The sequence below is a fragment of the Gopherus evgoodei genome, chromosome 4 (genome assembly GCF_007399415.2).
Source record: "Gopherus evgoodei ecotype Sinaloan lineage chromosome 4, rGopEvg1_v1.p, whole genome shotgun sequence".
Classification (NCBI taxonomy): domain Eukaryota; kingdom Metazoa; phylum Chordata; order Testudines; family Testudinidae; genus Gopherus; species Gopherus evgoodei.
Window position 1 is genome coordinate 67,597,023 of NC_044325.1, and position 12,620 is coordinate 67,609,642.

At 43.1% G+C, this 12,620-nt stretch overlaps 1 protein-coding gene across 4 annotated transcripts in view; it reads left to right on the forward strand.

The window, feature by feature from the left end:
* Positions 1 to 12,620, forward strand: part of ELMSAN1 (ELM2 and Myb/SANT domain containing 1) — a 92,429-nt gene that overhangs the window by 58,469 nt on the left and 21,340 nt on the right. For all 4 annotated transcript variants that reach the window (XM_030559622.1, XM_030559620.1, XM_030559621.1 and 1 more), the window contains 4 exons: positions 1,551 to 3,237; positions 5,872 to 6,186; positions 8,014 to 8,359; positions 8,870 to 8,936. In XM_030559622.1, the coding sequence (XP_030415482.1) occupies positions 1,777 to 3,237; positions 5,872 to 6,186; positions 8,014 to 8,359; positions 8,870 to 8,936 (2,189 nt within the window). In that variant the 5' untranslated portion in view covers positions 1,551 to 1,776. The remainder of the gene's footprint in view (positions 1 to 1,550; positions 3,238 to 5,871; positions 6,187 to 8,013; positions 8,360 to 8,869; positions 8,937 to 12,620) is intronic.

Sequence of the window (12,620 nt, forward strand, 5' to 3'; positions counted from 1 at the left end):
GAGAGACTGGCTTTGTAGGTGGAAAGATACAAATAGCATTATAATTTAATATTTTAAATCTAAACCATTTCAGAAATAATTCTTCTGTAAAATGTGACTTACAGGATGAGTCTGTCATGAGAATATTGATAACATGACATCTAGGTTTGGGATAGCCTCATTACATGGGAGCTGGTATTTCTATGTATTTAAGTTTAGGATAATAAGATTCCTATCCAAGGCGTAAGCTGCACTGCTGTCATTAATAGCACACATTTCAAGAGAATGTGCCAGTCCATGAGCATTCTGGAGTATGTGCCATAGAAGATGGCTTCCTTTATTGTGGCTTTTCATCCTTGATTATGCGTATTCATGTGCTTGAGGCACCTTCTTTTCCTGTAGCATACTGACAGGTATTTAGTCTGAAGATCGTTAAAGGTGCCTCCAGACTCTTCATAAAACACTATTCAGTGTGAAATCCCTTAGCAGAAATGGCAACTTCCAACTGCTGCAAAAGACACTGAGTACAGCAGGTTGGGCAGGTCCTGCCTGTAGCGAGCTGTTAAGGGATTTCTTGGCTGATAGGCTGCTTCAGAAGCAAGATGATTTCTCCAGGATACAGCTACTGGCTTTTTCCCTCCCTCCCCCTTGTTGAATGGAGCATCTTTTCTTTATGTTCAGCTGAAGATTTTGGTGTGTTTTTTTTTTTAATCATCTTGGAGAGGAAATTTGGGAATACTGAGAATTTAAATTGTTTTGCCTTTTTTTAGTTTTAAAAAGTCATTGTTAATTTTTCAGGGTTCGAATTAAAAGCAGATCATTCAGCTTACAAGAAAGAAATTAAATCAAAATCAAAGGCTTGATGGGAGAGAAGGGAGGAAGGTGGGAATGTTAAACAGAAAAGTCTTCAGAGTGGGCTAAAGGAGTGGTACCCAACGATCTTATACAGGAGGGCCACATAAACCTAAACGCAATATTGTGTGGGCCAAACAGATCCTACATATTTTAATAAGAATTAGTCACCAGTATTGATTTATATTTTTTATGTTCATCTTATTTTGTGTGTATTTAGATAGTTTGTTTCTAGGTACAGTATTGTCTATTTATACACTTGGATAAACTAAAATGATGTAAATATGATGACAAAACACTGATGAATTGGCCTATAGTATATTATGTTGAAGCAAGACATGGGCCTTATGAAATGTTGTGGTGGGCCGTGTGCGACCTGCGTGCCCTAAATTGGGGCACTCCTGAGCTACAGTGTTCATTATTGAAATCAGAAGTGCTGTTTAAAACTGCTGTTCTTGTTGTACAAAAGTACTGTGATTATTTTTTATTTCTTTTTGAGTGGGATAAATCAGTTAGACTCTACAAAGGGTCAGATCTATTTTATCTTCCTCCACTCCATTTCCTCATGAGACAAGATTTTCCTGGTCCATGTGTTTTTGGAAGGAGGGACAGGCACACACCTTACTGTTTGCTGATTCTGAGGGTGTGTATGCTATCTGATGTCCTATTGCTGTTTTGTGCTCCTTACTGGACTCATTGATGTTCATTCTCTGTTTCAGGCATTGTGATCGAGTGGATTCCAGCATCCTCTGAACTGCAGAGGAGAAGAGCAGAAAGAAGAAAGGGAAAGGCGCACAGAGGAAAAGGAGTTGGAGACACTTACATCTGGACTTGTACAAAATTGGAACTGGATGGGAAAGTGAACCGTTTGGTGTCTTTTCTTCCCCCAGTCTTTGAGATGGATGGGTTGTAAATCTGTGTGTGTAACTGGGAATAGACTGAACCATGAATCTTCAGGCTCAACAAAAGTCTTCAAACAAGAGGGCTGGGAAACGGATTGCATATTTTAATGAGCAGGATGTGGCTGTGCCATCAAAAGAACTGCAACAGCAGCTGAAGGAAGGACAGTACTATGGACATGGAGGGGAAATACCTTCTTCACAAACCATGGAGCTTTCTAAAGCAGGGGGTTTAACTGGTGCTCCCAACAATGTTGCCTTGATGAACTCTGTTGTTTATACTCAAGATAGGGGGGATTCCATGATGATGTCTCAGCAGCTGGCTGCTGTCAAATGGCAGAACTCATTGATGGGGAGCAGGTTGCCTGAGAGAATTGATTCCAGTTGGCAGCCTTCGCCTGTGGCATGGAACCACAGTGTGGTCTATGGGGGCAATCAGAAAGGGGTCCACCACAATGCCAATGCCCCAGGTTTCTATGGGCATCCTGAAGCTCTGAAGAGAAGCCAGGAAAAAGAAATGGAGGTGCCGCAGCTAGAAATATATGGAGATGCTGCTGTTCAGCAGATGATGGCCCAGAAGGCTCAGCTGGAACAACAAGCACTGATGAGACAGCAAGCTCAAATGAATTCATATCACCAGATGCAGAAGCAGCAACAGCAGAATCAGACTCTACCTTTACAGCCTTTCCAGCTTGCATTTGGTCACCAAGGCCAGAAGCAAGGCCTTCCTGAATTGTTACATGTCTTTCAACAAGCCCCAGCTTCCTCCAACCCAGTCTTTACTACTCAGCAGAAACAACAGTCTCTTCCTCAGCTGCAACTGTTTGAAAACTTCTACCCACAACAGCAGCAACAGGCCACCACGCAAGCCTTCAACCTCCAGCAAGCTGCTTCTATAGCACAGCCCCATGTGGCAGCAACAGCACCCCAGCATCATATGGTGGCCCACCAGTACCAGCAACCGGAGAGGAACCTGGAACTCTTGAAAGCCCTAACAGAGCAAAACCAACAGACTGTGCTACCTCAGACCCAGATACCCTTTCCAAGGAGATCAAGGAGACTCTCCAAGGAAGGTATTTTGCCATCCTCTTCTTCAGGAGAAATATTGGCTTCTAAACCAGTAGAGGAACAAGCTAGCAATCTGTTCCTGCATCACTGGCAACCACAGCAGCAAGGACTGCCGTTTCAGCATGAGACTGAAGCTCTGAGCCACAACAAGGGTAGCTATCCACAGCCCACGAGAACACCCCTGGGACAAAAGGAGACCCCGAGTAGTAATGAGTTGAACCAGCCTGACACAGAGAGGCTGGCCACATCCTATAATAGCAGAGATGAGGAGAAGCAAGTGGCAATGACCGAAGAAAGCACTCGGAGAAATAATGACTTTGTGGGGGTGAGAGGTGGTGTGATCCAGAGCACCCGAAGAAAACGGTGTATTTCTCAAGAGGCCAACCTGCTAACTCTGGCACAAAAGGCTGTTGAGCTGGCTTCTCTTCAAAATGACAAAGTAAGGGATACATCCTGACCAATATAGCATTTCTAAAATAGCCCCCATACCATATCATATCCTACAAATACATTTCTCAGAGAAAAAAGCATGTGGGAAGTCAACCTAATGGAAAACAGCAAGGAGTCCAGTGGCACCTTAAAGACTAACAGATTTATTTCGGCATAAGCTTTCATGAGTAAAAAAAAAATCAGTTCTTCAGATGGTTTTTTAGGCACAAAAGCTTATGCTCAAGTAAATCTTAGTCTTTAAGGTGCCACTGGACTTCTTGTTGTTTTTTGTGGGTACAGACTAACACGCTACCCACTAATACTTAACCTAATCAAAGAGAGACGGTGTTTACTACTGCAGAGTCAGCTCCGGAATGGTAGCAAGGTGGGGGACTGGACCTGGTTACAGAAACTCTTACATGTATGAGAGTGATCTCCTCATAGTGCGGTGTGGTTACCTGAGCAGTGTAATTTATCCCACTGGTATTGAATAAAACTCCTGACGCGAGTCCTCAAAATAAAATGTAGCTAGCTATTCAGGCTGATCAAGAATAATAGGTATAAATCTACTTGGCTTGGTTTCTTATGGCCTTGTTCACCTGACCTCTTTCTCTTGACTAATACTCAGTCAGAATATGAAGGATGACATCTTTAACAAATCATTTTTAAAATTGAAATTTTTAAAATTCCAAATTGAGACAGCCATGAAGAAATCTGGTTAACCTATAGGACAAATGCCTGTAAGTGCCTTTGTAGGACTTGCTGGGGAAGACGCACTATCTCTTGGCGAATAAGACACACGAGCAATCACTCCATTGCTCCCTCTAATGTTCCATAGCGGTAAGCTGCATAGTATCATGTCATGTGGTGAGATGAGGAAACAGGAGGCCAAGAACTGAGGGGCATAACTGAGAGCTATGTTCTCTTCCAGCCTTGCTTAGACTGGCCTTACAGTGAATCCCTCACATGGGAAGATAAAAGATCCTTTTCTTTGAAGACTTCATTGCTGAATAGGGTGGAGGTGGTGGGGAACAAAGCATGGATTTCAGGATCTTTGCAGCGGTGTATTGGAGAACAGTGACAAGAAAAATAAAAACATTTCCTTTTTGCTATTTCCTGCCCTTAATCTCCTGCTTGCTCAGTGGTTGCTTTGCCTATTCACTCTATACAGGGATGTGTAGTTTATTCAGTTTTTGTGAGCAGGTCAGAGGAAGTGCACACACGCTACTAAATCTGTTCCACAGAAGATCAACAAAAACCTTCATCAGTTAGTTAATTGACCTTGTTAAGATGATCACCTTTTGCTTGCTGCGCCATTCCTATTGAGCAAGTTACTTGTTAGCACGCTTGGTAGAAAACTGGGGAGTAGTTAGCAATGTGAAATATGTACTCTCTTGCTTATCCATTGCCCTCCCACCCGCAACATTCTTGTAATTATCCAAGTAGAGCTGCATTACACACAGTCTGATCACCGGCATGGTGAGTGCAGTTAGAGAGATCTGGTTGTGTACTTAAGAAAAGGCTTGGGGAGATCCTATAGAATTGACAGTTGAAACAAGAAATTTCACTCCCTAGTCATGCCTGCTTATTGCCACGGTTAGCAACTTGAGGACAAAAGAGAGCAGTATTTATGACCAATTCTGTTTGTTCTCCCCAATGAGCAGTGAAGAGGGTTTGATTCCACAGTGGCCGAAATGGAAGAGATTCTGTACACCCCACTCTTCTAGATAATTTTGTACATTCAAGATGAAATTTTCAAAGCTATCCTTCTGGGGCTAATGAACCCTACATTTTTAAGGGGTTAACTCCAGTGGATCAGTGGGTGGATGCATGTGAGAGAGAGAAGGCATATGTTTGTAGGAGTGTGGTCTGCTCCCCCACTCTCCTTAGTCCAGTGGTTTTCTGTCCCACAATACAAGATGCTGCTTCCACTGTTGACACCTTTCCGCTGATCCAAAAACCTACTGAGCACAAATCCAAAAGGCACCTACCTGATTGTTGTAGCTTATGCAAAGAACATATATAAGAAAGGTAGAGGATCACAGAGCTGATAAAAGAGGTTTGTTTATTCATTTTAGTAAAGTACATTTCCACTGGATAAAGTATAGTACAAAAGTCAGTTTAGTCCTTTGGTCAAGAAATTCAATTATAAGAGCTCTCAAAGAAGAGAGAGAACCAGGGAAAGCACGTATGTTACAGTTCAGGAATTAGGATCAAAGTCAGACACTTGGAACTGCAATATACAGATGTTTCCCAAATAGTGAAAATACTTCCCCATAAGCACATTGGGGGTTATTGAGGAAGCTATTTGCAGGGCATAAGTCAATCTGGAAAACAAAATGTAAAACTATGGATGTGGGAATGAAGGATCAAGAGAGTAGTCAGTACTGTTTCTAACCCCAGTTGAAATAGATGGGACAACTCTAAAATCATTTTGCCAACTTTGGAAGATAATTCAGATAAAGTATCCTTTTTCCCAGATATTGTAGTTCTGAGTACTTTCCAGCTAAGAGGATGATGTGTTGAGAATACCATGGAACCCTGAAATAAGAGATTTAGACTGAAAGTGACATATTGTCTAATTAAAGGTGGGTGATCTAAAACTTTTAAGGTGCATTTGGAATTTTTTTCTTCTTGTCTTCAGGAATTGGATACTTCAAAAGAGAAGAAGAATGTGGTGGCTGCAGCACCTGCAGCAGCCAAAAGTGTTTTGGAATTTGCCAGTTCTCCACAAGCCTCCAAGAGACCCCGGGAAGATAGCAGCCTTGTTCCTCTAATCATGCCTGTGTCTGTGCCAGTGAGGAAATTCGACTTGCAAGCTATTGGGAAGGAAAAGGGTGAGGAAGGGAAACTCCAGAGGGTGCTGGCAAATGATCGAGGTCTTTCTGAACGCAAGCCCTCTGTGATAGTCACCAGAAGAAGATCCAATCGCAGCTCCAACATGGAAACCTTAGTCCAGGTATGGTAACATTAATAGACCTAGAAGTCTGCTGGATCTATGTACCCAGCTTCATCCTTTCTGTTGAAACAACTTTTAATTGTGAATGAATAGTTTGAGTCTCCTAAACTTGAAAGGGGCACCTGGTCTTTGGCTGAATTTGATCCAGAGACCATATCTGAGTCCTGTATGTAGAGGGTTGGGTTTTTTATGTGCACCCCTGCCATCGGATGGCTAATATGTGGAGAACCATTGGCTTTTTGAGGCCTATTGCTGGTACTAAAATAGCCAAGTAATGCCCACAAAAAGTCTGGAGGATAGAAGAAATGAAGGTAGACAAAATGTGTCTCTGGTTAAATAATGTGTATGCTGTTGAAGGCTTGCTCTATTCCAGTGATCTTCATTTAGCAGAGCTATGCTCTAAATAAGGGGCATTTTTACCATTCATGCACAGGTAACTTTGAGTTGTAAAACTGTGTGCCTATCTTTGAGTTCTAAGTCCCAAATTGGACCTTTTGTTCACATGGCTACCATGATGCTATAAGAACAGGAGTACTTGTGGCACCTTAGAGAGTAACAAATTTATTTCAGCATAAGCTTTCATGAGCTACAGCTCACTTCTTCAGATGCATAGAATGGAACACACACACACACAGGAGATATTTATACATACATGCATCTGAAGAAGTGAGCTGTAGGTTATGCTGAAATAAATGTTAGTCTCTAAGGTGCCACAAGTACTCTTGTTGTTTTTGCTGATTCAGACTAACACAGCTGCTACTCTGAAACCTGTCTTGATGTTATAAGAATCCCTTGTTGGGGTTCCCTCAATATCTATTATTTATTTAAATATTGCATCTAGTCAGAAGAGAGAGATTGAGATAAAGGATTATAGTGGATAATTTTGCTGGCTGGAGAGATGACAAATAGTGTATAGTTCCTAAGCAGCTGCAGACTTTTGAGAAAAGACCGTTGGATTTTCTTCTGTTCTATCATTGAAAGTGACTCATTCCTTCTCTCACCCTGTGGGGTCATCTGTGTGTGTCAGAGTTCTGTTAAAATCCCATCTTCCCCCTTCATGACCACCACGTTACAACTGCCATCTTTCTAACCCAGCATCAGACTGGACCTCTGTCTGGAGCTTGTAAATGCAACTTTATAATCTACCAGAAATGTTGTTGCTGAATAATAGTTGTCTCCCCATTAGGGCTGCATGGAGTGCCTCTTAAGAAGCCCTAGCCAGCTCCTATCCTGCAGTGCACTGAGCATGTCATGTCATAGAAATTTTGTAAGCAATCTGAAGGCATCATTACAATACAATTTAGTGTTTAGATAAGTGTTTCTCAAACTTAATTGCTCCGCAACCCGCTTCTGACAAGAAAAGTTACTGCATGAACCCTGTACCCTGTGTTACTCAGAATAGTTAGTATTTTAAATAAAAAATGCATTACAGGGCCGTATCAACAAAAAATAGCCACTAAATATTTTAATGGACAATACAATCACAAGACAATCTTTATATCCAGTAGTTAAAAAATAAAAATAAATATGCACCTTAATGGGAGGAGTGAACTTGCATTGAAGTGGGGCTCTGTGTGGCTGAGGTAAAGACAGAGGTCATCTCCAACAGCGAGACCTGACCTGTATTTATTTGTTTTTCAGTGCTTCACCCACATTCGCCTGCGGAGAGGTGGGTGGGCTGGCTGGGGCTTCAGCTTCCCTTTTCCTATGGACCTCTGGGTTGGGGCTTTCTGCCCTGGTGACCCCATCAAAATGAGGTTGTGACCCCACTTTGAGAACCCCTGGTTTAGAAGATTGTATTAAAAAGATTTTGTTTTCTTTTTGTAGCATGAAGATGCTGTTCCAAAGGAGGAATCCGAGGGCTTTTCCCGGAAACCAAAGCAGCGCCCAAGACCTGAACCACTCTTCATACCACCGAAAGCAGGCACCTTCATTGTCCCTCCAGTCTATTCCAACATCACTCCATATCAGAGCCACTTACGCTCACCTGTGCGCCTTGCAGATCACCCTTCAGATAGGAACTTTGAGCTACCTCCCTACACACCTCCACCAATTCTCAGCCCAGTGAGAGAAGGGTCTGGGCTGTATTTCAATGCTATTCTCTCTGCTAGTGGTCACTCAATTCCACCTCCGATGACCCCTAAAAGTACTCACAGAACTCTGCTGAGATCTAGTAAGTTCCTTTCTTTGGCTTGTTGGGAGTGGGAGGCTGAGCGCCAACATGAATGAAATTATCGTTCTCTTAGACAGTTATGGATAGCTGGATGTGGAGCTTCCTGATGGGAGACTCAGGGAAGTGGGATATAGCAGAAGTGATGCTGCCATGTTTAGAGATGTTACTTGGGATCAACCCACCATTGATCTCCTGCACCCCCTACTAACTTCCTAAAGAAAAGATTTAGTCTTGAAAGAGTTAGTTGTTCTCTTAAGCATGGGATTAGTTTAGCTGAAGTATGAGAGAGTTTGTTTTTAAAGAATGGGTTACTGTCATGAAAATGGTGGACCAGAATGAAATGGTGGGTGAAAGTTCAAAAATCCCTCTTCAGCTTACAGTTCTTTGGCAGTTGAATGCCTGTTTTGGGTGGTGGAAAGTCTGTGCTCAGATGTGGTGTTTACATACTTCCACATCTGCCCCAAACATAAAATTGATGAGTTTTGAGCAAGTCTGTTGCTTGTCTTACAGATAGTTCAGAAGTCACCCCTCCCATCCTTGCAGTAATGGGGGAGGCCACCCCAGTCAGCATTGAACCGTAAGTATCAATACAGTCATACAAAATCCTCTACCTCGCTTGATGGCAAGCATGTATTCCTTACACAGTTTACAGATTTAGGAGGATAGGAAAGTGCCACAGAGTCCCCTTTTGTTGGTTTATCTTTTAGAAATTTACAAACTCGCTGCTATGAGTGTCTTTTTATTAAAAGTGTAGGGTTTTCTTCATGCACTAAATATAATTTCTAATGGTCCACTGAACAGTTGCCACAGTGGTATCTATTTTCCATCATTACTGTTCAGTTGCTGGGCTAAATTTGAACTACTGTAGTTAGCTAAAGGTGACAAGGTCACTGTCATTTCACCATGCATAAACATTATTATGCATCTTGTATACTTTTTTTAAGAGTTAGGAAATATTGCTCCTTAAAGGGAAGGCAAAGCACAGAATGGACAAACAGTTAATTTTCAGAATGTAACCAGCTTCAGGAACAAATTCATAGGGCTTTCTCTTTCTTTCTTTTCTTTTAAATAATGGTAACTGAGTTAGCAAAACAAAGGGGAACTTTTAACCTTAAAAATAAAAATTGCATTAATCATGTTCTCTCTACTTTATCTTGCTACTATCTGGTGATTCTAGAACTTATAGCAACTGGTGCTGAAAATGGTTTAACTACTATTGTACATGAGATGGAACCATTTTCAACACCTCTGCAAATTCCATCAATATGAGGCTTGGTCTACACTTAGAACTTATATCAGCATAACTATGTCAGCCAGGAGTGTGAAAAAACACTCCCGATTGTCATAGTCATACTGATTAAACCACCAGCATAGGCATAGCTGTGGTGACAGAAGTTGATATAGCTATTCAGACAGGCGATATTCCTATACCTGCAAAAAACTTGGCTTTTATTGGTGTATGCTGCATTAACACTAGGGCATAGGCTCCGTAGTGTAAACATAGCCCGTCATGCTTTCTTCAACCATTTTGTTAATCACTTGTTAAATTGTTTCACACCAATACAATGGAACCTGGTGTTGACTACTGTTGTCATCAAGAGATCAATTTCTTCATCTAGATCATGGCCTTTGAGTCACAAAATATGTAATTGATTTGGGCCAAATTCTCAGTTTGGTATAACTTATTAAATCAGTAGAATTATGCTAGCAAACAATGTGAACCTTCACTGGAATTTGTGAAACTTTTATCTTTGGAGGTTTCGGGGTGCAGTCAGATTCACCATTTCGCTTAAGTTCTTATGGCCAAAAATTTCTTGCGCTTTTGTTTTAAGCGGAACAAGCATGGGAAAGGTCAGGTTGAAGACTAAAAGTAATGGTTCTTTTCTGTGCCTACTTGTAAATGTGTTTGGCATCATAGGGCATTGTGGTGTGAGCCCTCTGGTTCAGTTAGGTCCATATCTGCAAATCATGCCAATGAAAGATAGATTTGAGTTTTTCATTGTGGGTATGTAGTAACTTGTTTTTTTCCAGCATTATTATCCATTGAGGGTGTTCTTGATGCTTTTTTCTTTCTCCTGGGCCTCCAAACTTTTTTTCTAATCTGTTCTTGGCCCGATGTAGTCCCCCTTTAAAACTAATCGGATTATCTAAATATATCAAAATTGCAGTTTGACATTTTCACTGTTCCTTATAATGTAACTTGTCACACACACACAACATTTATGAAGACATTGATACAGAAGATGAGTTCCCTTTCCAGTGCTAATTCTACTTACCTACCTTACCCCTCCTCATGACCTGCCTGGCTTGATAGAGCAGGAAATGGGGACAATTCCATTTCAAGGAGTGGGATGCAAGGATCTATCTTGCAATCACTCTTGGGCCCTGTAAGGGTCCGGTGCTTGGGCTCGTCCCTTTCAGGCGCATCGGGGAGCCAGGGCGCCTCGCTACACAGCAGCAATCTGTCCAGGGCTCAGCCCCTTCAGCAGAGCTGAGTACACAAACAGTCTCTAAGCAAGTCAGAGTCCCGGCCCTTCAACAGGGGCTGGGCGGACACAATGTCCGTAGGCCCAGCCCTGAAGCAGGGCGGGGCAACAAACAGTTCAGGCTCAGGCCCTTCAGCAGGGCTTAGCAAATACAGCGAGTTAAACAGTACAGAAGGCCTCCTCAGGCCAGGGGGAGGGGGAGTCTGCCACCCTCGGAAGGGTGGCAGGGGGGATGCAGGCCTTCCCACTCCACTGCGTCCTGGCCCGGGGCCCTGGCAGCGGCAAAGTTTGGCTGCAGTCAGTGGGGATCCTGGCTGCAACACACTGACATTGGTTCGAGGTCCCCTGGAGCCAGACTGGGGTCGGCTACCCCCGGGCCACTTCCAGTCTCCCCCTCTCTAGGTACCTGTCTCTTGCCGGCTTCGTCCAGTGGGTCCCAGGCCATGGGCTCCTCACGATATCGGCTGTAGGGGAGCTCAGGCGACTCCTCTGGATAGCGGGCGTAGGGAAGCTCAGGCAGCTCCTCTGGATACCGGGCACGGGGAAGCTTAGACCAGCGCTCTTCTGGATACCGGGGACGGGGAAGCTCAGGCCAGCGCTCTTCTGGATACCAAGCTCAGGGCAGGCTGGGCCCGGCGGGAGCTCAAGCACCAGCATCTGTCGCCTCCAGCGGCCTGCGCCTAACTGAGCGCTGGGGCCGGGCCTTTATACTTCCTGTCCCGCCCTTTTAACTTCCGGGGGGCGGGGACTGGCAGCGATGGCTCTGCCCACCTCGGCATCTGTTCTGGCTCGTCCCTTTCAGGCGCGGCGGGGAGCCAGGGCGCCTTGCTACAGGCTCTAATTCTGCAAAAACCCACATGCTTAACTTTTCTACTTGGCCCAATCATGTTTACAACCCTGAAAAGTCCCACTGAAGTTAAGCTAGTATGTGCATAAGTGTTTACAGACTCAGGGCATTGGGCATTATCAATAACTGTTGCAAGTAGTAACGTAATTGGTCTTCAGACGAACAGAACGTTATTCATCCCATCTCTCAAATAAATTATTTTGCAGCATAGTAGCTTTTTTTGGAAACAGACTTCCTGAGCACTGCAACCACCTGTGCTGTGACATTCAGCCTCACCTCATGTCCGTGCAGATGGCAGATCTGTGTATGCCAGATAATGTGATTCTAATTCTAAATCCTTTCTTGGAACTAATTTTTAAAAATGGAGGAAGGGATGACAGGAGACATTTTTATTCTGTAGAAAATATATTTTTAGTGTGATCTACTAATTTTTATTCTTGGGTCTGCCAACAGGTGACCATAGTTCATACTTACCCTATACTTCGTTTTGAGTTGCCTGTCTGTGGTTCAATTGCTCAGTCTATCTCAAGCCACCTGTTAATGCTGCTCAGTAAGTCAAATGATGGCAGAGATACGAAGTGAGAAAGAGGGTAGTCAAAGGTTGGACTCATATTTGGACTCATGAAATAGTACAGTGTGCAGCTGTGCTCAGTGGGGCTGGTTGTGGATTTTCTTCTCCTTTCCTCCTGTAATGAAATCTCTCTGTTTTCGAGTCTGGATAGCACCGTTTCTATCCTGCACATTGGTCAATTAGGAGAACCAGGGGAAAAGTACTAGAACCTAATACACTGCTTGAATGGTCTTAATTTGTATTAGAGCTGGGTGCTTTGTCAGTAATCAGGCCTCAGATTAGAGACTGAGTTGAAATTCAGCAGTTCTAAGGGACCCTCTCGTTAAATAGAACAACATAATTAATAAAACAACACTA